Source organism: Rattus norvegicus, chromosome 3 (genome assembly GCF_036323735.1).
Source record: "Rattus norvegicus strain BN/NHsdMcwi chromosome 3, GRCr8, whole genome shotgun sequence".
NCBI lineage: Eukaryota > Metazoa > Chordata > Mammalia > Rodentia > Muridae > Rattus > Rattus norvegicus.
This window is the reverse complement of record NC_086021.1, coordinates 98,071,200-98,099,165: the sequence shown is the minus strand read 5'-3', so window position 1 is coordinate 98,099,165 and position 27,966 is coordinate 98,071,200. Positions and strand designations below refer to the sequence as shown.

At 49.6% G+C, this 27,966-nt stretch overlaps 2 protein-coding genes across 14 annotated transcripts; one reads left to right on the top strand and one right to left on the bottom strand.

The window, feature by feature from the left end:
• Positions 1–2: 2 nt before the first annotated feature.
• On the bottom strand, positions 3–22,102 carry Arhgap1 (Rho GTPase activating protein 1). 13 transcript variants are annotated; one of them, XM_039104900.2, is made up of 15 exons: positions 21,966–22,102; positions 21,727–21,800; positions 20,188–20,246; positions 17,726–17,883; positions 17,446–17,541; positions 9,709–9,796; positions 3,951–4,082; positions 3,704–3,790; positions 3,451–3,549; positions 3,048–3,155; positions 2,892–2,968; positions 2,614–2,691; positions 2,055–2,183; positions 1,752–1,855; positions 7–1,613 (listed from the first exon to the last, which is right to left on the bottom strand). In XM_039104900.2, the coding sequence occupies exons 4-15, from the start codon at positions 17,856–17,858 to the stop codon at positions 1,425–1,427; spliced, it is 1,320 nt and encodes a 439-aa protein (XP_038960828.1). In that variant the 5' UTR covers positions 17,859–17,883; positions 20,188–20,246; positions 21,727–21,800; positions 21,966–22,102; the 3' UTR covers positions 7–1,424. The 13 variants fall into 13 exon arrangements, with proteins under 13 accessions (NP_001101217.2, XP_038960828.1, XP_006234616.1 ...); XM_006234554.4 differs by lacking the exons at positions 21,727–21,800; positions 21,966–22,102 and adding exons at positions 19,767–19,808; positions 21,608–21,684; XM_017591716.3 differs by lacking the exons at positions 21,727–21,800; positions 21,966–22,102 and adding exons at positions 19,767–19,808; positions 21,571–21,637.
• Znf408 (zinc finger protein 408) lies at positions 22,091–27,956 on the top strand. The gene is given in 8 exon segments (XM_003749532.5): positions 22,091–22,214; positions 22,487–22,666; positions 22,669–22,751; positions 23,615–23,676; positions 23,834–24,090; positions 25,166–25,450; positions 25,453–26,407; positions 26,409–27,956. Coding segments are annotated over 8 exon segments (2,058 nt in total). The 5' UTR covers positions 22,091–22,168; the 3' UTR covers positions 26,599–27,956.
• Positions 27,957–27,966: the final 10 nt, after the last annotated feature.

Below are 27,966 nucleotides of genomic sequence, written 5' to 3'. Positions count from 1 at the left end.
TGGGCATTTTTCATTTACATTTTTATTGAAATACAAAAAGTGCAAACGGTAAAATACATGATTGGTGCCAAGGAAATTGTGGTAAATGTGAACACTGGATTCACAGTAAAAGCACCCCCAGCCACAGACTGACAGGGCAGGGGCAAGAGAAAGACAAAAGAGGTCCGGATGGCCCTCAGTAAGTGGAGTGTAGCGACACTCGACACCAGAGTGGACAGAAGCAAAGGCCCAGGCTGGGCAGGTATAAGGCTGGGGACTGACAGCAGCACTTGAAGCACCTGACACAACAGTGGTGCAGCAAAGAGCCTCCTCTGCAAGGTCATCAGTGCAGATCCTACAGTACCCAGTACCGCCTCTCCAGCTGGTGTGCCTGGCCACACCTGTAGGGCAGGGCCACTGCAGCTAGCTCCCTGTCATTAGGGGACAGACTTCAGGAAGAGGGTCACAAGGCTTCACTAGGAATAGAGTGAAAGTTACCAATCACTGGGGTTCAGGCTTTCTGAAAGTCAAGAGGGCCTATGGCCACCACACTCCCCTAAGGGAATTGCTAGAACCTATCTAGCAGGGGTGATCTATTAGTAAAACATCTGACAATCTTAGGGGCTTCTGAGCTCCTGACTCTCCAAGAGTCCCCAGGCAAGAGGTGAGAGCTACCATGGATCCTGAGGCATTAGAATCCCTGGCCAGAACAGGGATTAGAGTGACTCCACACCAGAAAGATCTACTGTGCAGCCTTTGGCTGAAGGTCTGTGCACGTGAGAATGAAGGGAAGGCATGGAGGGCCAGGACTGCTGGAACTGATCCCACCAGACACTATGGCTCTCCCTGGGAGTGGACAAGACCATTTCAATAGGGACTCAGATTCTGAGTCTTGATAGATATCCAAGGTGCCAAGTGTGGCAGAAATGAGGGGACAGGACACTCTGGGGGCAGTACCACTTGGGGAGGAACAGACCCTGGAGGCAGAAGTGACAGGCCAACTCTGGTCATCCCTACTAGTAGGGAGGGCAGGCACGGGGAACTTGCACCCAGGTCAACACTCACTTCCTAACAGGCAAGAGAGGACCAGCCCCAGCTACCAGCACAGCTGGCAGTGATGTAGTCTTCTACAGTTGCCAGGGAAACAGGCAGGAAAAAAAGAAAAGGATTACTTGGGCTGAATCCTGGAAGAGTCAAGCCCAGCAACCAAAGAGGCAGTGAGAAGTGTAAGGCAAAGAAAATGTCTTAGGGTAACAGGCCTCCAGGGCCGGTAAGGTGGGATGGACAGAGGGAGAGGAGGGGCTGCCCAGTTAGTGGGCTCCAACCTACATCTCCTGGGAGGGGCTTCAGGGTCCCTTCCTAGGCAGAAGCTCCAATAAGGTTGATACCAGGAGGACAAGTCCAACTGGAGCTGCCAGAGAAGGGGCTGGAGGTGGGGGCTGAGCTCAGACCCCCTGGGCATCTGTGCTGGGGAACAATTCCCCTTGATGATCCAGGAGGAATTTAGTGAAGGTGTTGATGGGATTAATGGCCTTGAGGGTGATGGCAGCATCCTTAGCCCACAGCAGGTTAGGGCCGAAGACCACAGCCAGGTTAGTGTTATTCATCCTGTTCTGGTAAGAGTGGGCAGATACCTGTGGAAGGAAAGGGGCTACAGCTAGACTCTATAGCCCTGACTCCTACTCCCAGCAACCACATCAAGAGCATCCAAGCAATGACAGCATCTCCTCCCCTCTCACCAGGTGAGCAGTGGAGGCCAAGGGACATCTCACCTGTACAAGGAAGGCAGTCAGGAAGTGAAGTACCCGGTAGTTCTCCTCTGGCAGAGTTTGGAGAACCTGCTGTGTTACCTCCACTCTCTGGTCGTCATCAAGATCTGTGAAGGATGGAAGTCTAGGTTACAGGGGCACAGGACTAGCTCTGGAAACCTTGATGTGAGCCTAGTGGGCAGGCCCAATGGAAATTCCTGGCAGCTGCTTAGGCCCACAAGCCTACAGGGCAGGGTTGGTAGAAGTATGGCCACACAAGTGCGCACACAGAAATTTGCACAGCTAGGGAGGAAGGAGAGAACTCACCGAGGAAGCCCACAATGTGGGGGTAGAGGTCAAAGGTTAGCAAGGGTTCAGGAAGCTCCCGAAGGAATGTCTTGAGTATGACGGCTGGCAGGTGCAGCTCATTGTACTGGTCAAAGTCCACTGGCAGCCCTTCATGGGGTAGAAAAAGAGGGAGAGCATGCTAGGCAAGCCAGAGGTCCGCAGGCCCCACACCTCACTTCAGCCCTGTCCACTGCATAAGCTGCCTTTTCCTAGGATCCCCCTAGTACATCTGCCTCTTTTCTTCTGTAACAAGGGATATAGGCTCAGACCACCTAGAGCATGAGGTAACTGACACATAGGACAATTACTCCTTGCCTCTAAATGAGCTTGAACCCCTGAATGTGAGGCCGTCAGCCTGGAACATCCAGGCAGAAGTAGGGCCTATGTGGTCACACCAAAGGACACAGAAACTTCTGAAGAGCTTCATGCGTCGTTGCTACAGCCCTCACATTCACAACATGCCTCATCTTCTCAAACACACACATGCAGACCCATCATGTGCACCGTCTGGACTGGCTCCAGGGTCTGGTCCGCTCACCCATATTGTATTTCTGCTGCACTTCTCTTACTACCTGGGTGTTGGCAGACCTCCGGAAGATGCCCTCGGCGGTGAGAGCTGGAAAACAAGGGGGCCTGGTGAGTCTCAGTGTTCTGGGTGATGGGATCTCTTCCCCACCCTGTCAGTCTTGGAGTTCCAAGGTTCCGAGGAGGGTCACAGGGAGTGCACTTTTCTATGCCCTGCCCAGACTTTCTCAAGGGCATCTGGGTGACAAGGGGGCCTGGAAGGTCAATAGGCCTTGGCTGCATGACACTCACCGTGCGCCTGCAAGTAGGCGACTGTCTCCCTGAGCACAATGGGGATGGGCTCCTGGTTCGGGTTTTTCTCCCGGAGGCTGCGGGAACAAAGGGGTGAGCTGGGACTCTGCATACTGACCCAGCCCCCCACCACCTGCCCAGCTTTAGAACACTCACTGCTGTAACGAGACCCCAAATTGCTGATTAGGCAGGGGGGGCCGTGGTGGCATGGGCTTGGGAGCTGTTGCAGGGCTCTTCTGGGTGGACTTGAGGAAGTCATCATACCTATGAGGGCAGATGGAGCAAGGGTCAGCCCTCTGGCCCTGTAGTCTTGTATGTACCCAACTATCAAGTCTTACTGTGCGATTTCACGTGGATTATTTCCTGGGTCCTCAAAACAGTCCTACTTGATGTAACACTCTAAAGAGATTCAGTCAGCAGCTTGTGACAGAAATGGGGTTTGACTTGTCTCTGGATCTTGATACTGTCTTTCTCCAGTTTCCACGACCACACAACTGAGGGAGTGGACCCACGCACATCCTGTCCCAAGCCCAGGGTCTCAGGGGCCCGGCTGTCTCACTTGAGCACTTGGCGAGGGATCCCCAACTGCTCCAGCTTCACGTGCTCGCTTAACTCACTCAGGTAATTCACATAGAAGATCTTCCGTCCAAACTTGAAACTGGAGGGAGAAGGGAGGACCTGGGTCAGGCTGGGCCTCACAGTAGCCTTGGCCCTCCCTGCAGACAGGTTTCGCCCCAAGCTGGCCACCCTGGGCATCTGCTTGCTATGTGAGGGGTGCATGAAAGACTTGGGCCCACCTGGGGCCTGCTCACCTGATGAGGGGCTTAAAGAGGATAAGCAGAGTTTTGATGAACATGGTTGGGTGCACAATGTACAGAGCCTTGATGTTCTTCTTGTACCTGCAGGCCAAGTGGGAAACTTGGGAATAATGGAGGAAGGAGCAGAGCTGCTGGGGTCCTGCCTCCATTGACACAGAATAAGCTCCTGACTAAGAGACCCACCCACAGCCCAGAGTCAGCCACCCTAGGCTCAGGAGCCCATCCCCTTGTCCCAACCCACTTGCGGTCAAACTCTCGGTAGGCATCCCGTAGCCAGCTGAGGGAGGGCTTGTTGTCACTGGTCAGGCCATGGTGCAGGTACAGGAGTGTGTAGTCACTTTCCACATACTGGTCCAGTGTGTGTTTCAAGTACCTTTAAGATAAATGCCCAGGGGGTTGGGGATTTAGCTCAGTGGTAGAGCGCTTGCCTAGCAAGCGCAAGGCCCTGGGTTCGGTCCCCAGCTCCGAAAAAAAGAAAAAAGAAGAAAAAAGAAAAAGAAGAAGGAGGAGGAGGAGGAGGAAGAGGAGGAAGAGGAGGAGGAGTAGGAAGAGGAGGAGGAAGAGGAGGAGGAAGAAGAGGAGGAGGAAGAGGAGGAGGAAGAAGAGGAGGAGGAAGAGGAGGAGGAGGAGGAGGAGGAGGAAGAGGAGGAGGAGGAGGAGGAGGAGGAGGAAGAGGAGGAGGAGAAGAAGAAGAAGAAGAAGAAGAAGAAGAAGAAGAAGAAGAAGAAGAAGAAGAAGAAGAAGAAGAAGAAGAAGAAGAAGAAGAAGAAGAAAAAGAAAAAAAAAAGATAAATGCCCAGGACTGGCATTGTGGTTCCATAGTAGAGCAATTACCTAGCATGTATGAGCTGCAGGTTTCATAGCTAACATCATAAACACATAAAAAGACCTGTTCAGACCTGTCCTCTGCTCAACAGGTGTGGCCTGTTACCATAGAAACCAGTGCTTGCATCATGGCTTCCTTCTCCACAGACCCTCCCTGCTATCATTTGGCTACCCCCGGAAGGAGGTAGAGGGTGGGCCTAATGGAGAAGTAAATATGCAAACAGCCCTCGTTTTCACAGCAGCAACCAGGAGCCCTGAGCTGCAAGCTGGGCTGTCCACAGTTAAAAGGGTCTGACACATTTTTCTCAGGATCTCCATGAGTCAGTAACAGGGACAGTCACTATTATTGGTGTCGTCCAAGTACTTCCAATTCCCCATTCTTCCTGAATAACAAACAGTTGAGGCTAAAGTCAACTACATCTTACTCCTGAGGGCACTCAGCGAGGTCAAGTGCTTAGCCAAGGTTTCAGTTGTGGCAGAACCTAGTAGTGAAGTGTCCAACTCCAATACTGCATTCCAGACCCTGGGACAGTTCTACCTGTTTTATGTGACTTGTGGTATAGTTTATAAAATATTGTGTTCATGAAAGGACATCAGGATGACAAACAGGTCAACTATTCCAGCTCCTAGGCTCTTAATGACGACAAATCCATATTCCTCAGGTTCCCTATGCTTACAATAGGGTATGTACCACCCCAACATAAACACACACACACACACACACACACACACACACACGCATGCACATGCACACACACACACATGCACGCACGCACACACACACACACGCATGCACATGCACACACACATGCACGCACACACTCACACTGAGCACACAGCATACTGGGAAGTTTGGACGTAATGAACAACAGGGAGAGGGAGAAGAGCCTAGGGTTAAGACCTCTTAGAAAATGGGCAATCAGCTCCTTGGCTCTAGGAGGGAAGACAGTCTATACTGGACAGGCCGAATGCTAAGCACATCCAAAAGGAGGGGTGCTAAGAGACCCAAGGCGGGAGTACCCTTGACTAAGTGCCCTGATGAACGACATGACCTGGAGACAGAGGAGGCCTCATGACTAGGCCCAGAGTACAGAGCTGGACCAGCACAGGTAGGCAGGGCATCGTACTAACGCTAGGTAACCACAGATTCTGATCATTATTGAACCGAGAATACTTGAGCCCTTATCCACACTTCCGCACTGAATACTCTGTAGCTTACAAAGGGCTGTCACATAAAAAGATGGCATTCTGCAATTAGGAAGACAGCAAAGATGACAGTAGGCACCCTCATCCATGGATGCACTGTGTTCTCTCAGCACATAAAGTGTGTGCAGGACTCTTTCCTAAAGAAACAGAGAGGAGGAGACGCATTCTTGTAGGAGACTTTTCATTCCAGAGTTTTATTACGGAAAAAACAACAACTGTGAAGCCAGCAAACTGTCCAGTATCAGGAGATTGGCCCGAGAAATCATGGGACATCTATAAATAGACTATCTCACAGGATGCTTCTGCAGGCAGGATTAAGCTGTGAAGTCAGGCGTCAGAACAGTGGTCATCCCTGAGGCAGACACTGGGCGAGCAAACTGGAAGCAGGGTGGGGGTGGGGGTGGCACTGATAGGTTTGGAGTTTCTGTTTTGTTTTAGATGTAAAATTTTGTGAAACAAGGTCCCCTCTGTAGTTCAGGACATGCCTGGAACTCAAAATCCTTCATAAGCTTTCCAAGGGCTGGACCTGAAGCCATGCATCATCAAGTTCACCAGAAACTGGGTGTAGGGATACTCAAGAGGCCAAGGTGAAAAGGTTGTTTAAGCCCTGGTGTTTAAGGTCAGCTTGCACAACAAAATGAGAGCTGCCTTTAAAAAAAAAAAAGTAGTACACAATTTGTTTACTTTTCTATGTGCATATTAGTACAGAAGATGAAAAAATACTATGTTTTGTGTGGGATTTAAGAGGAAAAACAGGGTTTCACTATATAGGGAGTCTGGCCTGAAACTTCTTATGTAGACCAGGCTAGCCTAGAATTCACTGACATCAACTTGCTTCTGTTTCCCAAGTACTGGGATTAAAGGTGTGCACCCACTATGCCCAGCTAAATAATAGGGTTTTGTGGGTGGTTTTTTGTTTGTTAGTTTGTTTGTTTTTCGAGACAGGGTTTCTTTGTATACTCTCGTCTGTCCTACAACTCACTTTCTAGACCACACTGTCCTACAACTCACTTGGTAGACCACACTGGCTCTGAACTCACAGAGACCCGCCTGCCCCTGCCTCCCGAAGTGTTGGGATTAAAAGCATGCACTAAATAACATGTTTTTAAGGATGTCTTTGAGCAATGTTGTATACACAGAAGATGAAAAAATTATGTAAGACATAAAACTGAATACAGTGGTTTCCTGTCTGGATGACAGGTCTGTGTGACTTCATAAATTTATAGTTGCTGTTTTTACTGAATAACTTCTTAGATATTTTTAACTTTCTAAAACTGTAAAAATATATAAGATGGATTTCATTATTACCCACAACAACTCTATGAGGAAGACATCATGTACATGAAACTCAGAGAGAATTGTCTCCAAGTACATAGCTGGTTAAATACAGGGCTCAAGCTTAACTGATTCCAAGTTTCAAGCATTTTCCCATTTCAACCCCCAGGATCTGGGTGGGGAGTGGGGAAAGCCAAGTCTGATGTAATAGGATTGAAAACAGGGCAGACAGAGTCTGTTCTCATCAGGGATGGTGACTAGGCAGGGTGTGTGTAGGGTAGGCAGCGAGATGGTGTGTGTGTGTGTGTGTGTGTGTGTGTGTGTGTGTGTGTGTGTGTGTATTTGTGTCTGTATGGTGTGTGTGTGATGTGTGTCTGTGTGTCTATGTGGTGTATGGTATGTATTAGATGGGTATGGCGGATGTATGTAGTGTGTAGTATATGTGTCTGTATGTGGTGTGTAGTATGTGTGCGATGTCTATGGTTCATGTCAGTGTGTGTAGTGTTGGTGAAGAGGTAGAGAATGGAATGGTGTGTGGGGTATATGTCTGTGTTGTGTGTGTGATGTGTGTCTGTGTGTTTGGGGTGTGTGTGTGTGTGTGTGTGTGATGTGTGTCTGTGTGGTATGTGTGTCTGTGTGTGTATGTGTCTGTGTGGTATGTGTCTGTATGTGTATGGTATGTGCCTATGTATCTTTGTGGTGTGGTATGTATGTCTGAGTATATGTGATATGTGTCTGTGTGTATGGTGTGTGTGTATGGTATGTGTTTGTGTGATGTGTGTCTGTGTGGTATGTGTGTGTGTCTGTGTGTGTAGTGTGTGCGTCCGTGATATGTCTATGTAGTGTGTGGGAGGGTGTGTTTGTCTGTGTCTGTGTGTGTTGTGTGTGTATGGTGTGTGTGTGTGTGTGTGTGTGTGTGTGTGTACAGTATGTGTATGGTATCTGTGTATGTGGTGTGTGTGTGGTGTGTGTGTGATGTGTGGTGTGTGTGTGATGTGTATCTGTGTCTGTGAGTGGAAGGAGGACAGGCAGCTGCAAACTGTCCAGGGCTTCTTGAGACAAAAGGAAGACCCCAGATAGGCACACCTCCCTCAGCAACTGCCCCCCAAATCTAGGTGCTTTCCCGTTGCCTATGATTTCCCCTCATTGGACCTTATACTTAGCCACAATTCTGCTACGTGGCCCAAGAGCTAGAAGGGGGTTGTAACTCAGCCTTCTTAGGCTGAACTTCATGGTGAGCCCCAACAAGACTCTGCCTGCTCCATCTAAGGAGCCAAGGAAAGAGAGGTCACAAGGGGAGAGGGAGGAGATGGAGAGGGGGGACAGACAGACAGACAGAGACTAAGACCTTATAGAACCAGCACAAGGAATGAGCTTCTGCCACACCAGAGGCCAAGTGAGACTTCAACTCGGGCCTATGCCTTTCTTCTGTGGTCCTCAAGCCTGTCGCTGAGATCACCACAATTGGGACGAGCATGGCACTCAGGGTCTCAGGGAGCCATTGTAGACAGTGGACATACTTTACATTCTAAAGAGCACCTTAAACTGGTCGGGGAAAAAAGTACACAATGGTCACTCGGAACACACGGAGGGCAGTTTCTGCGCTGCTTCTTTGGATGACCCTACATGCCTTTATTGGGCCCTGCTATGGGCCCAGTGCTGGCTCAGTAGTGAAAGACCAGATGAGGGTCTGCCACACGTCTGCATTTAAACACTGTGGTGGTTTGAAGGAGAATGGCCCCTATAGGTCCCTATATTTGAATCCTTAGTCACCGGAGAGTAGAAGTGTTTGCGGACGTTAGAAGGATCAGAACGTGTGGCCTTGTTGGAGGAAGTATGTCTTTTTTTTTTTTTTTTTTTTTTGTTCTTTTTTTCGGAGCTGGGGACCGAACCCAGGACCTTGCGCTTCCTAGGTAAGCGCTCTGCCACTGAGCTAAATCCCCAGCCCCATGTGTCTTTTTTTTTAAGCTATTATCTAAGCTATTATTTTATGTGTATGGGTGTTTTGCCTACTGGAGTGTCTGTGCACCATGTGCATGCAGGACTTGTGAAGCCAATAGAATGCTTTAGATCCCCTGGAACTGGAGTTACAAACTCTTGTTAGCAGTCACATGGTTGCTGGGGATTAAACCAGGGTCCCGTGGAAGAGCAGTCAGTGTTCTTAACCACGGAGCCATCTTTCCAGCCCCAAGGAAGTATATCTTTAGAGTTGGGTTTTGAGGTTTCAAAAGCTTGTGTGTGTGTGCGTGCGTGCGTGCGTGCGTGCGTGCGTGCGTGTGTGTGCCTGTCTGTCTGTCTGTCTGCACACATATGTCTGTATACTCATGAGCATGTCTGCATGTGTGTCTATTTGCCTGTTGTCTACAGATGAGGATGCAGCTCTCAGCTACTTCTCCAGCATGGCACCATGCCTGCCTGTGTGTGGCCATGCCCCTACCATGATGACAACAGACTCACCCTCTGAAACTGTAAGCCCCTACTTAATGCTTTCTTTTGTAAGAGCTGCCTTGGTCCTGGTGCCTGTTGACAGCAATACAACAATGACTAAGACGACTCTGGACTTGTGCTAGGAGAGATTCTAACATTCACATATGAGCCCTGGTACCCAGGGTGAAGAGGAGACTAAGGGAGAACAATGGCTCCAGGCTACTGCGGACATGGAGAGGCACACCCCACTTCCCACAGATACTCACCCCAAGAGCTTGCTGTGGTCCAGCTGGTGGCTGGGGGGCATCCGGCAAGCACTAAATACAATTATCTTCCGCCCGTACTTATCATCACCTGAGTGTGGAGAAAGATGGAGTGCAATGGTGAAAGGTGAACCTGAGGGGTGGGTGGGGCTTAAGAAGTACCAACCTGAGGCCTGTGCCAGTGAGTGTAGGGGCTTTAGTAACCCATGTCCGTTCCTCAAGGGCATGCTGGGTACAGTTGCTTTCAGGGGCGCTGAATTGGGAAAACCTCCCACAAAATTTTAACCTTGCTTTTTTTTCCTCATTAATACTTGTATTGACTATTCGAGAATTTTCTATCATGAAACCGGAGCACACTTGCTTCCCAGTCCTCCCAGGTCTTCCCTGCTGACCCTTCGGACCTCGCCCGACTCTCTTTCTCTAGTGTGAGTCTGCTGTCTGCTGTCATGGATAGCATGGTAAAGGCAGCTTCCTTATTCTTCACAGCCGTCAGGAACACAGGTCACAGACTTACACGTTAGCCTGCTCTTTAACCCAGTCATGGTGACATACACTTAAAAACCCACACTTTTCTGGGGTTGGGGATTTAGCTCAGTGGTAGAGCGCTTGCCTAGGAAGCACAAGGCCCTGGGTTCGGTCCCCAGCTCCAAAAAAAAAAAAAAAAAAAAAAAAACCCACACTTTGGAGGTAGAGTCAGGAGGATCAAGAGTTCAAGACTACTTAATAGATACTTAAGATCACAGTCTCAAAACAAAACAAACAAAAAAAACCACAAAGAAGCTGAATAGAGTGGTCCATTGAGGACCTTTAATCCTAACCCTCAGGAGGCAAAGACAGAAAAAACTCTAAGTTTCAAGAGCGCAAGGCTATATAGTAAGACCTTGTCTTGATAATTAACTAAATAAAAATAAATAAAATCATGTTGCAAGAGTCATGCCTGTGAGGACCACGTATACTCATCAATAAACATGCAGCTGTTAACTCAGCTGGGAGAGTGCCTGCTTAGCTTGGCGTACAGGAAGCCCTGGGTTTGATCCCCGCTGCCAAGTAAACTAATGCTGAGAGTTACATCTGTAATCCCAGCACACAGGTCGGAGCAGGAAGATCAGAAGTTTAAAGTTATCCTTAACTACATTTGGGTAAGCTAGCCTGAGGTACAAGATACTCTGGCTCAGGGGAAAAAAAGGAATATTCATGGCAACAGAAGTTTGACCATAAACAGGAAGGCTGATGTACGGCACAAAATATATGAACCTTGAAAATATGTTGAGAGCAGCCTTACATGATTTTGTGAGTCTAAAACAGTGGCTTTCAAACTGTGGGTTGTGACCCCTTTGGGGGATCAAACAATCCTTTCACAAGGGTCAAATCATACATCCGTTGTGACTGTTAACAGTAGCAGAATTACAGTTATGAAGTAGCAACACAAATCATCTTATGGTTGCAGGTCACCATAACATTAAAGGGTCTGAGCTGGAGAGATGGTTCAGTGGTTAAGAGCACTGACTGCTCTTCCAGAGGTCTTGAGTTCAATTCCCAACAACCACATGGTGGCTCACAACCATCTGTAATGGGATCTAATGCCCTCTTCTGGTGTGTCTGAAGATAGTTACAGTGTAGTCACATACATAAAATAAATAAATAAATCTTTAAAAAATATACTAAAGGGTATCGGCTTTAGGAAGGTTGAGAACCACTGCTCTGAGACAAGAAGTCTCGGAAGTCCGGAGGTAAATGAGATTTCAAGGTGCTAGGAGGAGTAAAGAGAGGGAAACACTGCTAAATGGGTACACAGTTTGATTTGTGGATACATACTAAGTGTTCTAACAGGCTGGCATGACTGCCCAATGGGTTAAGGCACTTGCTGCCAAGTCTGATGACCAAAATTTGATCCCCAGGACCCTCAGGGTGGGAGGAGAGAACTAATGCTTCAAAGTTGCTTTGACCTCCAGGTGTGTGCCATGGCTTGCCTGTACATGTGTATGCACATGCAAAATATAAAAATAAAATAATTTTGCTAAGATTTTTTTAAGTATTCTAGTAGTGCACACTTATAATTCCACCATGGGAGGCTGAGGCAGGAAGGGGACAAAGTCAACACCAACCTGGGGTACAATAGCAAGATCTTGTCTCCAAAAACAGTCCCTCATATCCACCAAAACTATATCCAGGAAAGCCTACACTATCTTGCCAACCAGACATTCTACAATTGCTTTCCCCTAAGCACCAGGCAACAAGGACCTGGAAAACTTCTAGAAGCTGCTTCTCAGCCGGTCTAAGGCAGCAGAGGAAAGTGGTCTGGTTGCTACACAGTAGGTCAGCCCACACAGGGATAGCAATTCTGCCCACAGAGCACACTTGGCTCTGACTGAACTCTAGACACTTCTAAAAGTCTTATCTTTTCCATTAAAGGTATTTTGAAGCACATGGAGTTCAGGGGTGTTTGTGAAACTGTGGCAAAATGTCACCTAGGTGTTTTCTCAGAGGTATTTGTCCCAAACTCTCAATGTGATTGTCTGGCCCCCGACTGTCACAAGCCAGAAAGCTCTTGAGACACACGCTATTGCCCCAAAAATGAAATGATTTTCCAGGGTCAGCTTAGAGACAAGGGTGCTCAAGAAAGTGCAACAGCAATAAAGCCAGGCTCTTGAACCCCCCAAGTCCTCATCTCCCTCATCCCCACAGCCTCAGACGCAAAGGAGAAGAAACATGGAAGAGTAGAAACTGAAGACACAATCCCTAAATGCGGGGAGTCTGCCCTTCCGCTCCACCTCAGCGGGAAGGACTGTTTTCCCTTTGTGAGCCTGCCCATTCGAGGAGCCCAGGGGCCGGTTCTTTCCTTACTCTTCTCTAGGTTGAGGCAGGGCTTAATCGGAGAGCCGAGGTGCTTCTCAAGTGTGGTCAGAGTAGCTGGTTCCTAGTGGGTGAATGCCCTGATCCCAGCAGCTTCACAACCTTGAATGCTCCTGGATAAGCCCTTAACCCCATGGTTCCTCTGGAAGCACCGTCCAGCTTTGTTAGGCCTGGTTAGGGTCCTCCAAAGAACTTCTTGTGTCAGCATCTTAGGTCTAGCCCACTGAGCCCAGGAAGCTGTCTTGCTTCTTAATCTGCCCTAACATTCAACCCTGGAGGACTATACATATTGCCTCCAATGCTACTTCCCCACCTGTGGAACACTTATCTTGAGTGTTTCCCCCTTATCTCCACCTCAAATAGAATCTGTGGACTTGGTCCTGTAAACATCCCTTAAAATGGAAGCCAGACACGGCAGCACACGTGTAATCCTAATGAGAAGCCAGGAGTTAGACAGACTCCCCAAGAGGCAGAGAGATAGGGGTCATGGGTAGGCAAACTTCCAGGACAGCCAGCTTCTTCCTCACCCTACTTACTTGAGATAAAAGCCTGTCAGCTTAAAACTGAAGGCCAAGTAGGCTTTCGTCTCCCATCAGTGGGAGGCCTCCCGATGGACTGGCTCAGCAAGTTCAAGGGCGGATCAGGACATGTTATATAACAGCTTGGGACAATCAACTGTCCAGTCTGCCTCAAACTGACTAATCCCAAATTAGGGGAAGAAAACTCCCACGACGAGACTGGCATTTTCAACTTTCCGAGCAACCCCTCTGCTTCAGAGGGTCTTTTTCTAGGTGTGTCTTCTGCGTGTGTGTTTCCTCACCTCCAGTAAACAAGCTTCGCCAACTGCTGATTCTGTCTGCTGCTGCCTGCAGTGTGCGAGATTTCTCCACTCCCACCTGTTGTGCTCGAGATTTTTCTTTCCCACCTTTTAGGTCTTTAATTAGCAGAGAAAACAGATCCAATCTAGACTAGACTGCACTCCTAGCACTGGGAGGTGGAAACAGGAGAATCAGGAATTCAAAGCAAGGACCAGCCTAGCTACATAGTGAGTTCAAGGCCAGGGTGGGCTTCATGACATCCTATCTCAAAAAACCCAAATTCCTTCCAACGGCTCCCAGGCCTGAGTGTTGGCCTCCCCTCCCTCTCAGGCTGCACCAAGCACAGAGGCTCTGGAGGTCCGGTACACCAGGCTATTTGCTGCTTATATCAGCCAGACTTTCTCCAGACAGTTCTGTTCCAAACTGGCCACTATGGACCTGGGAGACGCAACACACACACATCTGTCTCCACCTTCCCCCAAACAGGTGAGTTGGGTGTTCTCATGGCTCGCAGCACCAATGGCCATCCATCTCTGCCACCAATTTCTACTCTTCTGTGTAACTGTTCATGCTCCATTTCCCAGTGGCTCATGAGAAGCCTGAAGGCAGGGTTGACTTGGGCTTGCTCCCGTCCACCGCTCCTGTCAGACTCAGTAAGTGCTGGTACATGAGCGATGTGTAGTGACATGCACCTATCATCCCAGCTACTTAGAAGGCTGAGGTGCCTGCCAGTTCAAGGCCACCCAGGGTCACACGGTAAGATCCCATCTCAAGTCGTAAGTGTTGATAGCCTTCACGACACGGGCCACATGGCATGCAGTTTCATTTAACTTGTACTTGATGGTTAAGTGTGTTAGGCACTTCTAGAAGTTGGAGAAACTTTTCTAGACAGAATCCTTAACATGCACTTGTATCAGCAACAGGTTTTTGCTTATTTGCTTTGTTTCTGAGACAGGCTGTTAGGCGGGGCAGCAGTAACACACGCCTTTAATCCCAGCACTAGGAGGTAGAAGCAGGTTGCTCTCTGTGAGTTTAAGGCCAGCCTGGTCTATACAGCAAGTTCTAGGACAGCCAGACTACACAGAGAAACCCTGTCTAAAAAAACCGAAAGAGATGGGGCAGAGGGAGGCTGCTGATACGTGGTTCTGGCCTAGGACTGTAGCTCCCCTGCCTTGGCCTGAATGTCAGGATTTGACATGGATTACAGGCATGGGCCCACCACACCTGGACGGAGGCAGGTCTGCACTGAAGGCCTGGGTGCTAGCAGCTCTCTGGACTCTGGGCCAGCTGCTTGTGGCTCAGAGCTAAGTTCCTGCCCTCATTAGCTTCCCATTGGCTCTGTCAGGGACAGGAAACGCAGCATGGCAGTGGCAGGGGCACAGATTTAGACTGGCAGCCCAGCCACAAGAGCAGAAGTTCAGAAATCCTGGGACTCTTGCCAGGGGCCTGTGCAGAGCGCCCACCACCTGCCTATTTGTATCTGCACAGAGGAATGGCTGGAATGCAGGTGCAAGGCTGAAGTGGGAAGGCCTGAGCACCTTGAAGCCACTCTGCAGCTCCTACCCCAGGAATAAGGCAGCCCTCCCTGGTTGGAAGAGTTAGGACTGAGCCAAGGTAGAGGGTCTGAGAGTTATGGAATGTAAAGTGTCAACAAGAGGCTAAGGCAGAGGGCCAGGAGCATGCTGTTCTGCCTCTCAGCTGGCCACAGAAGTGGGGAGTAGAAACCCTCCATCCATGGTTTTGTGAGTAACCCCAATAACCTCATCAGCTCATCAAAAAGAAAGAAAGAAGGAAAGAAAGAAAGGAAAATATGTTCTACAAAATCTATTATAAAGACATGTGCACCTTCTCTACCGAAAAACACAGCCTGGTGGCCCTAGAGGGGTCCAAGGAGCCTATGACTCCTATTAAGACCTGTTTCACTGGACCTTTTCATTTTGTTTCTCAGTACTGAGACTGGAACACAGAGCCTTGCACATAGCAGGTGACAGCTCTACCACGGAGTCTTACCCCAGTGTTAGAATGAAAGCTTCGAGGGGTTCCTCACCACATCTTTAATACTGACTGTGAGACTAATCTAGTAATGCACATTGATAAAGGCCAGGATAGCAAGGGATCAAAGGATAACAGTCAGGAGCTGGAAGACAAACACGGGATGAGGGTCAGCAGCACTAAGGTCTAGGCCCTGTCCTCTGACTCCCTGGAAGTTGGAGCTGCATTACCAAGTCTGCAAGCAAGTAGGGTGGCTGCTACGTGAAGCACACAGGAACTCTTACCTGCCATCAGATGGGCCTGGAACTGTCCCTGCCCTGGAACCTTCAGAGAGAAGTGGGACCATCAACTGTGGTTTCTCTAGGGCTCTGGGGAGAGGGCTTAATGAGCAAGGGTGTAGTGCCGAAAGCCTGAGAGGCAGACCGAGGCATTCCCCAGATACTAATCAGGGGCAGCATGGGTATTTTTAGTCAGGACAGCAGCTGTAGCCAGCTTTCTGGATACTGCTGACTGCAAACTGCAGCACAAGCCAAGGGCAATTAAGGTGGGGGGCCAGGACTGAGAAAGCTCATGGTTTGTGATGGCAGCTCAGACATTTGTTAAAGTTTTTAATCATTAGGAATTTTGCAAGCCAGTTGACATTGTGTCAGAAGCTTGAAACCAGCTGTTGTAGAAACTGAAAATGTTACTAATAATGGTCTCTTTGCCTCCTTTCTAGAACAGCAATGGAAAGACCCTACCTGGACCAAGTCACAGTTGACTGAGGTCCTTGACAACCTCCTCCTCGCTTGTCCACATGGGCTCTTTCTCTGAATTCTAGTGCCAGACACATACCACCAGTTCTTCAAACAAGCCTTACCAGCAAGGCAGGCACATGGGGATACCACCACCAGGGTCGCCACAGAGTTGCCACAGCACATGCTGGCCAGGTCTTGCCTGTCCCAGGAGCTTCCTGAGGCTGCATTTCCCCTGGATTTTAGGTGTGTCACCACACAGCCTCCACCTCTCACAAACTCTGCTACTTCTGGCTTCCGTAGCCACCACCAGCTCCCAACTCCCTAAAATGGGACTCTAATTAAGCTGGTCCCACCGGCCTCCACCAAGAGCACTTTTTGATTCGTAGACCCAGAGGCCACAGCCAGGAGAGGCCAAGCACAGACAGCCAGAACTGGCACCTACCTGGCTGGGCCCCCTCAGGCTCGCCACAGTCTGTGGAAACAAGCAAACAAAAAGCTGCACAGTGGTGGTTTGCTGACAGGCAGGGCACCCCACAGAGGTCTCGGGACTGACCACAGGGTCGCCAGGTAGACATTAGATACCTAGGCCAGGAAGGAGCTCTGCCCTGCTTCTGCAGGGATGAGAGAGACCACCTCTAACCCAGGCCAGGGTAAGCATCAGAAGCACTGCCACCATGGAAATGCCTTAGATCTTATGGCCTCTTCTAGCCCTGACAGCTAGAGACAACTCTCTGAGGCTCACTGCCTCCCCTACTCCATGTCCCTTCTGGGGCTTGCCTTATGAATAGGATGGAGCTCCCTGAGGCAGAAACCCAAAGGATTTCTACCCCCATTCCTGGCACAGCAGTGCATCCACTAGAAACTGGATGTTCTAGGGAGCCATTGCAAACCCTCAGAAGAGGTGACATTATCCCCATCTCCAGTGACTGATGAGAGAAAAGCCAACCTCAGGGCAAGGGAGAGAAGAAAGGGTAAGAGAGAAAGGGCAAGGCCACTCATTCAGGAACAACTGTGTTCTGTTTCCCAGGGTCCTCCTGACAACAGTGTGTATGAGCAAGGAGCTCAGAGAGCAGAACTGGAGAGCAAACTCAACTTTCCAACTTCAAAGCGAGGCACAAGGTCTCCCACACCACGGCTGCAGCAGGAGACAATGACACGGCAGGTCAGGAAGCAGTGGCAGGTGCAAACCAGTCGAAACCAACCCCTGCTCATCAGGGAAGGTCCATATGCTCAAGAGCAGACCAGAGGCTACAAAATGTGCTTTCTTGGTGGCACAGGAGGCTTCTCTGTGCCACGGGCACAGAGTATGAGGAAAGAGGTTCAATGCTGGGCACGCTTACCTGCCACTTCCACAATCTGGTGCCTGGCAATGTCGTAGTAAGGGTCATCCCACTTCAGGTGTGTGACAGGTTCTGGAGAGCTGCTTTTGGAGTCATCTGAGGCACATGCCAAAGGCAGAGTCACCCACAGGGCTGGCCCAGCACTTTCCCCATGACTCACCCTCTTTGGCCTTCCCCCAGTGAGGTTTGTGTCCCTGGCCATACCCTAGAACTGGACCCCCTGCCCCAGCATTACCCTGTGGAATCCCCTTACAGCTGCCTGAGACATTGTGCTGCCCACCTGACTTGGGAAAGTCTGGCATTTCATCAGAAGGCCAGTTCTTCTCATCAATAGAGGCCAGCTTCAACTGGTTCAGGGCTTGGCTGGTATCATCCAGGGTCAGGTCATCTTGCAGTTCTGAGAGAGGATCCATGGCTAAGGAGAACCAGAAGAGAAGCCTGGGTGGGGGGAGGAGGAAAGATGGAGAGGAAGTCACTGACCTTTCCCCTTCAGTTCTGTAATTCTTACAGTGACCCCTCTGTCCCCTCCTGGCACCCTTGTCCCTATTCCTCAACAGTTCTCACCCTGCCAAGAGTTGCACAGAGGATGTTGCCAGAGAAGGCAGCTGGAGCAGCAGCTGGCCCAGCCCAGTGCCTTCTTTCAGGTTCTCAGCTGGGCAGTGAGGGCCGTGCCAGGTCCCACACTGCCTAGCACCTGACTGACCAAGTAAGGCAGTGGTAGCTGCAAGCGCATCTCCTCAGAGATTCTAGAGTACAGAAGCCTCATGCCCCAAGATGTTACAAGAGCTGAAGAATCTAAGGGCCTCTAAATACCATGTCTGGAAAAGGCCAACTAGGGCGCTGGCTGTTACACTCCTCTCTATAGGCCAGAGATGATAGGGTTCCAGAAAAAAAGGCCATGGCTGAGGTGCTCAACTGACTTTACCTGGGATAAGGGCCAGTAGCAGGGGGTGGAATCTACCTGCTAACCCAGCAGATCTCTTGCAGGTAGGTCCCTAAGGCTCTCAGGCCCTCTCTAAACCTGGAGGGACTCCAGACAGTAGTTTCCCTGTGGCAACAACAGGTTACCTTAAGGATTTAGGGCAGAGGAGAAGGAGGCCGCTCCTAACATCTAGAGCACAGAGGAAGGCTTTGAAGGACAGAAGGTCTGTTAGGAAGTAAAAGGGTCAGACCTGAAGCCAGGTTCTAGGTCCTAGCCAATGGAGGTGGCACCTTCTACTCTCGGCCCCATAAAAATCACCTCCCTTGAGCTCACCAGATGGGTGAGGAAGGAGGTTTCAGTCCAACCCATTTGCCCAACCCCAAAGAGGCTGCATTCCTGATGCCAGAAAAAAAGTGACATATATGGTCAGAGAATCAGCAGGACAGATAAGAAGAACAGAAAGGGCCTGGGGGTAGGAAGAAGAGGAGAGTTCCCGGAAGATCTGTACTGTGGGCTTAGAGGATCATGACAACCTCCACTCCCGCACACATTACAGGCTCTAAATGGTGAACCAGCTCCCAGGGCCTAAGCAACAACTGCCTTGTTACCATGGCAACACACTGAATCAGTAGAAGAACTGTTCAAGCTTTCAAAGCAAAAGACCAAAGTCCCCTTTTTTGCTTGCTCTTTCTTTTTCCCTGCCCCTCAGCTTTACACTACCTCTGCTGACCACCAAAATACAGGTTACTCCCGAAGGACACAAAGGACAGCCCTGTCACCTTTGGGAATGCATTCCTCTCGGTGAGTAATACTGGTCTTTGCCTAAAGCCGAATCCTCACTCCCCCTTCAATCCTCTGTCCTCCAAATAGGCAATCTTCAGTAGTGAGAAATTTACCTCTGACCTACCTACTCTTCCCCATTCAACCAAAAGATTATAGGAAGGCTTTAAAGAGGATCCCCTAACTCAGAGGTTCTCAACCTGTGCGTCACAATCCCTTTTGGGGTCAACTGACCTTTTCACAGGGGTCGCCTAAGACCAGTGGAAAACACTAATATTTACATTACAATTCATTACAATGGCAAAATTATAGTTATGAAGTATCGATTAAAACAATTTTATGGTGAGGGGGTCATCACAACATGAGGAACTGTATTAAAGGGTCACAGCACTAAGAAGGCTGAGAAGCATTGGCTCATTACAGGGCAGATCCCAGCCACCTCCTCCTGCTTAAGTCTTCTCTCCGTTCTTAGCAGTGCTCAAGTTCACGGAGTCCTGGATCTTTTTTTTTTTTTTTTTCTTTTTTCTTCAGAGCTGGGGACCGAACCCAGGGCCTTGTGCTTGCTAGGCAAGTGCTCTACCGCTGAGCTAAATCCCCAACCCCGAGTCCTGGATCTTACCTCACACCTACCCAAGGGGATCTTTTTGTACACAGTAAGTACCTGGTATGAGAGCAAAAGCAGAAGTCAGGAATATGGAAAACTGGGCTACAGTCCTGACTAAGCCAAGGACTGCAGAGATCCCAGGCAAGTGCCCTTCCTGCCTGGGCCTAAACTTTCCTTATCTTCAGGAGCAAAGGCTCCTCCCAGAAATAACTCTCCAGTGTTCAGAAGCACTTGTGCTTCAAGTAGCAGCCAGAGCTGAGCTAAGTGCCAGGGAAAAAGAGGGAGAGCAGGGAGAAGAAAGCTGATCTTGACCCCCCACCTCTTTCTAGGGAGCTCCTCTGCAGTCAGTTCTGCGAGAGCTGACCTCCTCCAACTCGCACAGAACTTCCTCCTCGGCTAGTAAAATCACAGGGGTGCCAGCCTCCTGGCCTCTCACCTGCTTCTGTTGCCTTCTGAGCCCAGATGTTTATCTGCTAGTCAGAGGGTGGATGAAGCCTGTGAAAGGAAATTCTAACATAAAATGGTAGAAATTAAATATATCTGCCACCTGCGAAATGCCACTTCCTCGAATTAATACTCCATTTTCAGCAGGTGAACCATTTACCTTTGGAAAGTATTTAAAAATCACTTAAGGGAAAGGTTTTGTAAAACAGTGACTCTCTCTCTCTCTCTGAAACTCTGATGTTTGTGAACTTTTTCCACTAAGAAAAACGAACAGATCCATGAAACCTTGCATGCAACTTTAAAGATTTCACAAACCCTCTGAGAGTTATTGCTTAAGAACCTATTTCAAGAGCTAAGTCCATAGCCCAGTAGCAGAGCACCTTGCCTACATACACAGGGCCCTTGATTCCCTCTCCAGCACAAAAAAAAAAAAAACAAAAAAAAAAAACAAAAAAACAAAAACCCAAAACAATTTATTCAAAACAATGCTCAGTACACAGTAGACACTCTGTCATTAGTTGAATGAGTGAGTGAATGAATGAATGAATGAACAATTTTCCTAAGTGGAGAAGGAAATGGGCATTTGCGAAGGGCCTATATAGTACCATGAACTGGGCACAATTTCACCTCACAACTGCACTACAAGTTCAGCATATGTTATCAAAACCATTTTACAGTTTGAGCAAAAAGGGGGATGAGCAAACTGCTAAAGGTCATAGAACCCAGAGACAGGATTTTAATCCACAAGTACCAGTTTGAGGTGATCTGTTGGTTAAAGTCAACCCCCTCAACAATAATCTGAAGTGACTGTCAGTCACGAACTTCGCAGGGTTCAAAGAGGCGCCACAAAAGGGCAGGCAGACTTCTAATCTCAGGGCAAAAGAGAGATAGCAACTTGAAGTCACAGTATTTGCTGGTGCTGGAATCAGACTGTTTTGTGACTCCAGAGAAATACAAATCCTATAAGACCGCAACTCTAAACTATAATCATGTTTGCATAGAGTCAAAAAACAAACAACGACTTGAGTGTATTTCGTTTCACAAGAAAGTGAGATGAAAGCATGGCTTATCATGTGACAAGGTGGATCACTTCCCCCTAATTTCTAGTTCTCAGTGCTATGCCAGATCCGATCAGGAAGACTTCTCCCTCCCACGGGTTTGCTCTGGCTTGGCCTATTCCTTGCGCAAGGCAGGAAGAAGTCAGAGAAAGGGACTGTCGTCTCATTGCAGGCGCCGAAGTGGGACAAAATCCCAGCAGCAAAAAGATCCAGGCCCTTGGGCCCAATCCCAGCCCCCGCGCCACTGCCTCGGATTTTCCCTTTTCCGACCCAATTCCTTCATATGACCAGGACAGCTCTTCCCCACCACCACTCACCACCACGCCCAGTGAGACCCCGCGCTTTGCAGCTCACCGCGTTCGGGTAATGCTCCCTTTGCCACGCCTGTCAAAGCTCGGCAAACATCCGGCTCCGAGGTGGGAATGGGAACCGCCCCCTCGGGGGCCCTTAGCTCCCAACCACTTCCGCCATACCTTCTACCAACTTCCGGCTTGCTGCCCGGTCCAAACATGGCTTTCCTCGTGCTCCGCCCACTTCCGGCAATCACCTGCCAAAGTGATCGCCTGTGAGGCTAGACAGCCGAACTGTCCGACTGACCGTCGCTACCCAAAGTGAGTAGGTTGGGTTCCGCTTTTCCAGACGCAGGAAACTATTGGACCTCTGAAATTCTAGGTCCGTATCGCCCTCGGACAGAGTTTTGCCTGACAATTACCTCCAAACTCCCAGTTCTGTCCTTCAGTGACATCTAACCATCCAACTTCTTTCTTGAGCATAAATTTGGAAGTCAAGGACTGTTTCCGGGAGGAGCCCGGACCAAAAAAAAAAAAGAAAAAAAAAACCAAAACCAAAACAAACAAACAAAAAAAAAAACTCACTTCCGGTAGAGGGGAGTGGCGGGAGCATCTCTGTTCCAGGATGAAGGAGGTGGAGAAGGTGTACTTGGGGAAGACACTGACGTACTGTGAGTGACCTGCAATGTCTGCGGCCCCTCAGCCCTGGACTAATCGGCCAAAGCATTTTCTAGTCAACGCCTTCCCCTGCATTCCTTTTTCTCTTGAGCCTGGCACCCTGCTCCAGTGCCCTAAGAGGCACCTTCCCTTCCAACCTTCGAAGAGCCCCTTGCTAACCCCTCGAACTCCTGGGGCATAGCTGACCCTGCACTTCCTCTTGCATCTTTCCCCAACCCCACGCCTTCATAAGCCGCTCCTTTACTGCCTTCCGGTCTCCCTGCAGCCCCGGATCCACGCCTGGGCCAGGACTCAGAATGGAGCCCTCCCGGAAAAGGCTTTGCTCAGGGCCTCAAAGGCTACACGAGCCCTGCCATCCTTGCTCTAAGGAGCCTCCCCCAGGGCTTGGCCATGGGACCCTCGAGATCCAGGAAACAGCACTTGGGGGTCTGGTGTGTCGGAGCACCCCTCAACCTGGACTGCACTGGGGACCTCTGGAAGAAGAGGCCGTCTTGGAGAAGGGCGAGGGAATGAAGACATCGCACGAGGAGGTATTGGGGAATAGGACATCTGTCTGAAAGTTGAGGGGAAGTTCAGACATTTCTGGACAGTTCTTCCAGTTTGTTAGAAGCAGGGTATTTTCAAGCTCTGGGAAATAATTGTCCCTTCATCCGCAGCACTGTCTTACTCTACCTAAGCTGTAGTAACTAAAGAATGCAGATGCAAAAAGTTGTGAGAAACAGTGTTGGCAGTGACAAAGGTCAGAAGCTAAGGTTACCAAGATCAGATTCAAGCCTTGTCAACTAGTTATCTAAATTACACACCTAATATTATTCACCTGTAAAAGAAAGTCGTGGCTGTTACCAAGATTCTTTGGAAGACCAGAGGAAAGGAAGCACAAGTATTCTCGTGCTTTTTAAGCAGTAGTAAGGATTGCTTTAAAAGTGCTCTTATAGCATTTTCTGTTTAGTACTTGCTGGAAGGCTGTGCTGTTTAGAGTGTAGCAATCTTCCACACCTTTAGGAGGGAGGTGAGTGGTCTTTCTGGTCTGGACTGACTGAAGATTTAAAACATCACCATAATGTAGAGGTAACACTAGAGGTTGCTGCTAGCCTAGAGTTTCACCTTATGGGGAAAAAAATAAGTGGTGCATGCCTTTAATCCTAGCACTGAGGCTGACAGAGGCACAGAGGCAGGAAGATCTCTGAGTTCAAGACCAGCCTGGTCTATAGAGTGAGTTCCAGGACAACCCTGTCTCAGAGAAAACAAAACAAAAAACAAAACAAAAAAATTAAAAGTTTCAGTTTAGATTTGCCCCAGAAAGGTTTCGCCCAGATTTGATTTGATTTTGCTTTACTATGTGCCCCTTGCTCCTCACAGGCACAGGAAAAGGGGTTTCGCTGTCTTATTCCAGGACTTCTCGTTAGCCCCGTGCGGAGCCATATGTACCTGAAAGCAGAGCTCATCTTGGACCAGGTAAGTTACACAAGTGCACATACACACGGTACTCGCAGTACAGCCTGAAGCCAATTCCAGGGGTCTTTTCTCACGTGTGTCAGGAAGGTATGGTGGAGGGGTCCAAGGAGACCATGCAAAGAAGATCTGTTGAGCCAGCTCTTGCTCTGTTTTACAGTCTGGTGCAGCCAGGAAGACTGCAGAGTGATGGAAATGTGTCCTTGGTTTGGGTCAGTGAGAAGCTTCACCTGCAGGTGAGCCAAACCGGGCTGCCAGGTGTTGAGTTGCTGCTGCGCCCACAGCCTCCCCCAAAAAGTCTAAATGTCCTGCACCCCAAGCTAGAAGAAGTAGCAGCCATAATGGTGGCAGAAGAGGAGTCTGCCGCACGGGAGGAAGCAGCCTCCCCTCAAGAGGATTCAGCAGAGTCTTGCACAGGTATGCACGCAGTAAACATTAGCTCAGGGTCGTATGGCCACAGATAAGACTGTGACCTTCTGATCTGCATGACACCCTGTCTCATAATAAACAAGCAAGGGCTTAGGAGCTGGCTGCACAAACACGAGGACCAGACAGGATGGTCCTCATGGTCACATCGAAGCTGACTGCTGGTGCTGGGTGCTGAAGTACATGTATTTCTTAGGTGAGAAGGGGCCAAAGGTGGAAACTGATGGTTCCGTGACAAACAGGTTCAGGGAGAGAGACCCTGCCTCATTTAAGAAGACACCTGACGTTGTCCCCTACCCACAAAACCCATAATATAAAAATATAAACGCCCACTCCCAGATTGTTCCAAACAGTGTGTGACAAGAGAAGCAGTTTAGTGGACAGCGATGGTACACACCTTAATCCTGGCATTCCAAAAAAAATTTTAAAAAGGATTTTATTAGGGCGTTTTTGATTGTTTTGTTGGTTTTTTCGAGACAGAGTTTCTCTGCGTAGCCTTGGCTGTCCTGGAACTTACTCTATAGAGCAGGCTGGCCTCAACTCTAGAGATCTAATTGCCTCTGCCTCCCAGTGCTGGGACATTTTTATTTCATGGACATGGGTGTTTTGCTTACAGCATTCATGTAGCACATTGTGCAGTGCCTGAGAAGTCCAGAAGAGGGCACTGGGTGCTCTTGGAACCAGAGTCACAGGTGGTTTGTAGCCACCATGTGGGTGATAGGAATTGAACCTTAGTTGCTAGAAGAGCAGTCCCTCCAGCCCCACCTTACCCTCTCATTTTCCCCATTCCTGGTCTTTCTGACAGTACTCTGCTGCTCTGTGTCTTAGCTCTAGAATGGGAGCAGGGTTTTTTCGTTTTACCGATGAGCTCAGGCTGGGAGATAGGAGGGTCCAATCTATATGTGTCTCCCATGAAGAACTCTCTGGAGTGGCTTTACTCTAGGGATTAACCAGGTGACCACCTTAATGTGCTTCGCCAAAGGCATTTAAGATTGGACAGATTTGCCAGTAATGCCATCTGCTGCTGAGCTTGGCTAACCCTCATACCCCATCCCTTTCCTCGTAGATCCTGGTCACGAGTCACCCCAGAGCATCCAAGGAGATAATAAACTAGTCTCTGAATCTGTGGCCCAAACCGAAGATCAACCTTTCAAGGGTAGCCAAGATGACAGCATGGATAAACCATGCCTACCACAGACAGCACCTGAGCCTCAGAGCAACCCAGCTGCCCAGCAGAGCCTAGAGAGTTTATTACCTCCTGAGGGTGCCCAGCTGCAAACCTGCCCAGCCAAGAAGTTAGAAGTCCCCAGCAGTCAGTGCCTGGCTGCAGCACAGATCTCAGAGCCCAGCTCCCTGACATGCTTGTACTGCTCTGCAGCCCTCCAGACCCAGTAGGAAGCTCCTCAAAGCAGGGCCGACGATACAGGTGTGGGGAGTGTGGCAAGGCATTCCTGCAACTATGCCATCTTAAGAAGCATGAGTTTGTGCACACGGACCACAAGCCCTTTCTGTGCACCGAGTGTGGCAGAAGCTACAGCTCTGAGGAAAGCTTCAGAGCTCACGTGCTGGGCCATCGTGGTGTGCGGCCCTTCCCTTGCTCTCAGTGTGACAAGGCTTATGGTACCCGCAGAGACCTCAGAGAGCATCAGGTGGTCCATTCAGGTGCCCGGCCCTTTGTGTGTGAGCAATGTGGCAAAACCTTCGCCCGCCGACCTTCCCTGCGGCTACACCGGAAGACCCACCAGGTGCCAGATGCCCCTTCATCATGCCCGTGCCCAGTGTGTGGACGGCTCCTGGCCACCCAGGGTTCCCTTCGGAACCACATGAGGCTGCACACTGGAGAGAAGCCCTACCTGTGCCCACACTGTGGTCAAGCATTCCGCCAGCGGGGCAACCTCCCAGGACATTTGCGGCTACACACAGGGGAGCGCCCCTACCAATGCCCACATTGTGCCAATACTTTCCCCCAGCTGCCTGAACTGCGACGCCATCTCATCTCCCACACTGGCGAGGCCTACCTGTGCCCCGTGTGTGGGAAGGCCCTGCGAGACCCACATACACTCCGTGCTCATGAACGCCTACACTCGGGGGAGAGGCCCTTTCGCTGCCCCCAGTGTGGCCGAGCTTACACACTGGCCACCAAGTTGCGCCGCCACCTCAAGTCCCACATGACAGACAAGCCGTACCGATGCCCCATCTGTGGTATGGGCTATGCTCTCCCTCAAAGCCTCAAGCGACATCAGCTCAGTCACCAGTGTGGGGTTTCATCCAGCCCTTCTCTGACTCCTGCTGCCTCTGAGCCCCCTATGGCTGGACACGTGTAGCCAACAGGAAGCCCCGCGGGGTGAGGGCATTGTGGAGGTCACCATCTGTGAAAGCCAGGAAAAGTGCTTTATAGTACCGGAGGAGCCGGCCCCCAGCCCCAGCCTGGTGCTCATCCGCAAGGACATGGGCTTTAGCGGCTGGACCAAAGTGGTAGAGGTAGAGGCAGGCACCTGACACCGTCATCACCCCTTCTTTACCCCTACGAGAGCTCTCTGTGAGGACTTGTAGCAGTGTGTTTGTGTCATTCCCTTCGGGTCTCCTGAGAGCGGCAGGAACCCAGCTGACTGGCGTCTTAGGATTGGATAGACTCAGCTGCTGATCCACCCACCACATGCCCTCTGTAGTTCAGGTTTTAGTTCAGTCAGCTGCTTTCACATCTGAAGGTTGTGAAAGCTAAAGGAGACACTGTGGGGAGATGGGTGGGGTGGGACTTGTGCACTCCATAAGCTCGGCCACGGAAGCTATGAGGGGTTAACACGATTTGCTTGTGCACTCTGTGAGCCTAGACAACATGAGATGTTGGGGACAAACCAAACAGGCTCATGGTGACACACCCCTGGAATCCCAGCACTCAAGCAGAGGCAAAAGGGTTGCCTCAAATCTAAGGCCAGCATGGACTGTGTAAGGGGACCCGTTTCAGTGAGGGAGGGAGAAACGGTAATGGCCTTTACAAAGCTTGTGACTCACTGAGCTGTGAGGATGGGTCCAGTATGACCGGGTAGGCTGGGGGTCAGCTCACACCTGGAATCCCTGCTCTTGGAAGCACAAGTTTGCGACCTACCTGCCCGACCTTAGGAAGAAGAAAAACCATTGGATACGAGTTCAGAGGGGACATGTTGTTATATGATAGTGTGATGTGATCTCAGTATCACCGTGGGCCTCCCCAGGGGTGACAACAGGAGTATACCTTCGTGGTGAGCCAGACTTTGTGTGAACTTATCCGTGTTGAGGTAGTATTTCTTTTTTAAACAAATAGACAACTGTAAAGCACTTTAAATGTGCTACCATAGCCACAAAGCTGCCCATGGGCTGTCTAAAGTCAGCCTATTCCACCTCATGCTGTTCGTAGGCTTCCAGTACAGACACCGCACTATCTTGGTTTACCTGTTGTTGGTAGGTGAATGGATGTTCAAGAGGTGAGAGGCAGGAATGGAGATATAATTCTAAAGAGGTGGTGAGGAGACGCCTTAGTGCTAACTTGCTTTAGATGAAGATGCAGAACTCTCCAACCCTGGACCATACCTGCCTGGATGCTTCTGTACTCCTGCCTCGATGATAATGAACTGAACCTCTGACCCTGTAAGCCAACCCCAATTAAATGTTGTCCTTATAAGAATTGCTTTGGTTGGGCTGGAGAGATGGCTTAGCGGTTAAGAGCACTAATTGCTCTTCCAGAGGTCCTGAGTTCAATTCCCAGCAACCACATGGTGGCTCACAACTGTCTGTAAAGAGATCTGATGCCCGATTCTGGTGTGTCTGAAGACAGCTACACTGTACTTATATATAATAAATGAATAAATCTTTTAAAAAAATTGCTTTGGT

Coding starts and splice junctions, on each gene's coding strand:
- Arhgap1 (XM_039104900.2), bottom strand. CDS start 17,858: ATGGATCCTCTCTCAGAACTGCAAGATGACCTGACCCTGGATGATACC. Junction 3,550..3,703: donor CTCTTTAAGCCCCTCATCAG/GTGAGCAGGCCC, acceptor TTCTCCCTCCAG/TTTCAAGTTTGGACGGAAGA. Junction 2,692..2,891: donor CGCCTACTTGCAGGCGCACG/GTGAGTGTCATG, acceptor CTTGTTTTCCAG/CTCTCACCGCCGAGGGCATC.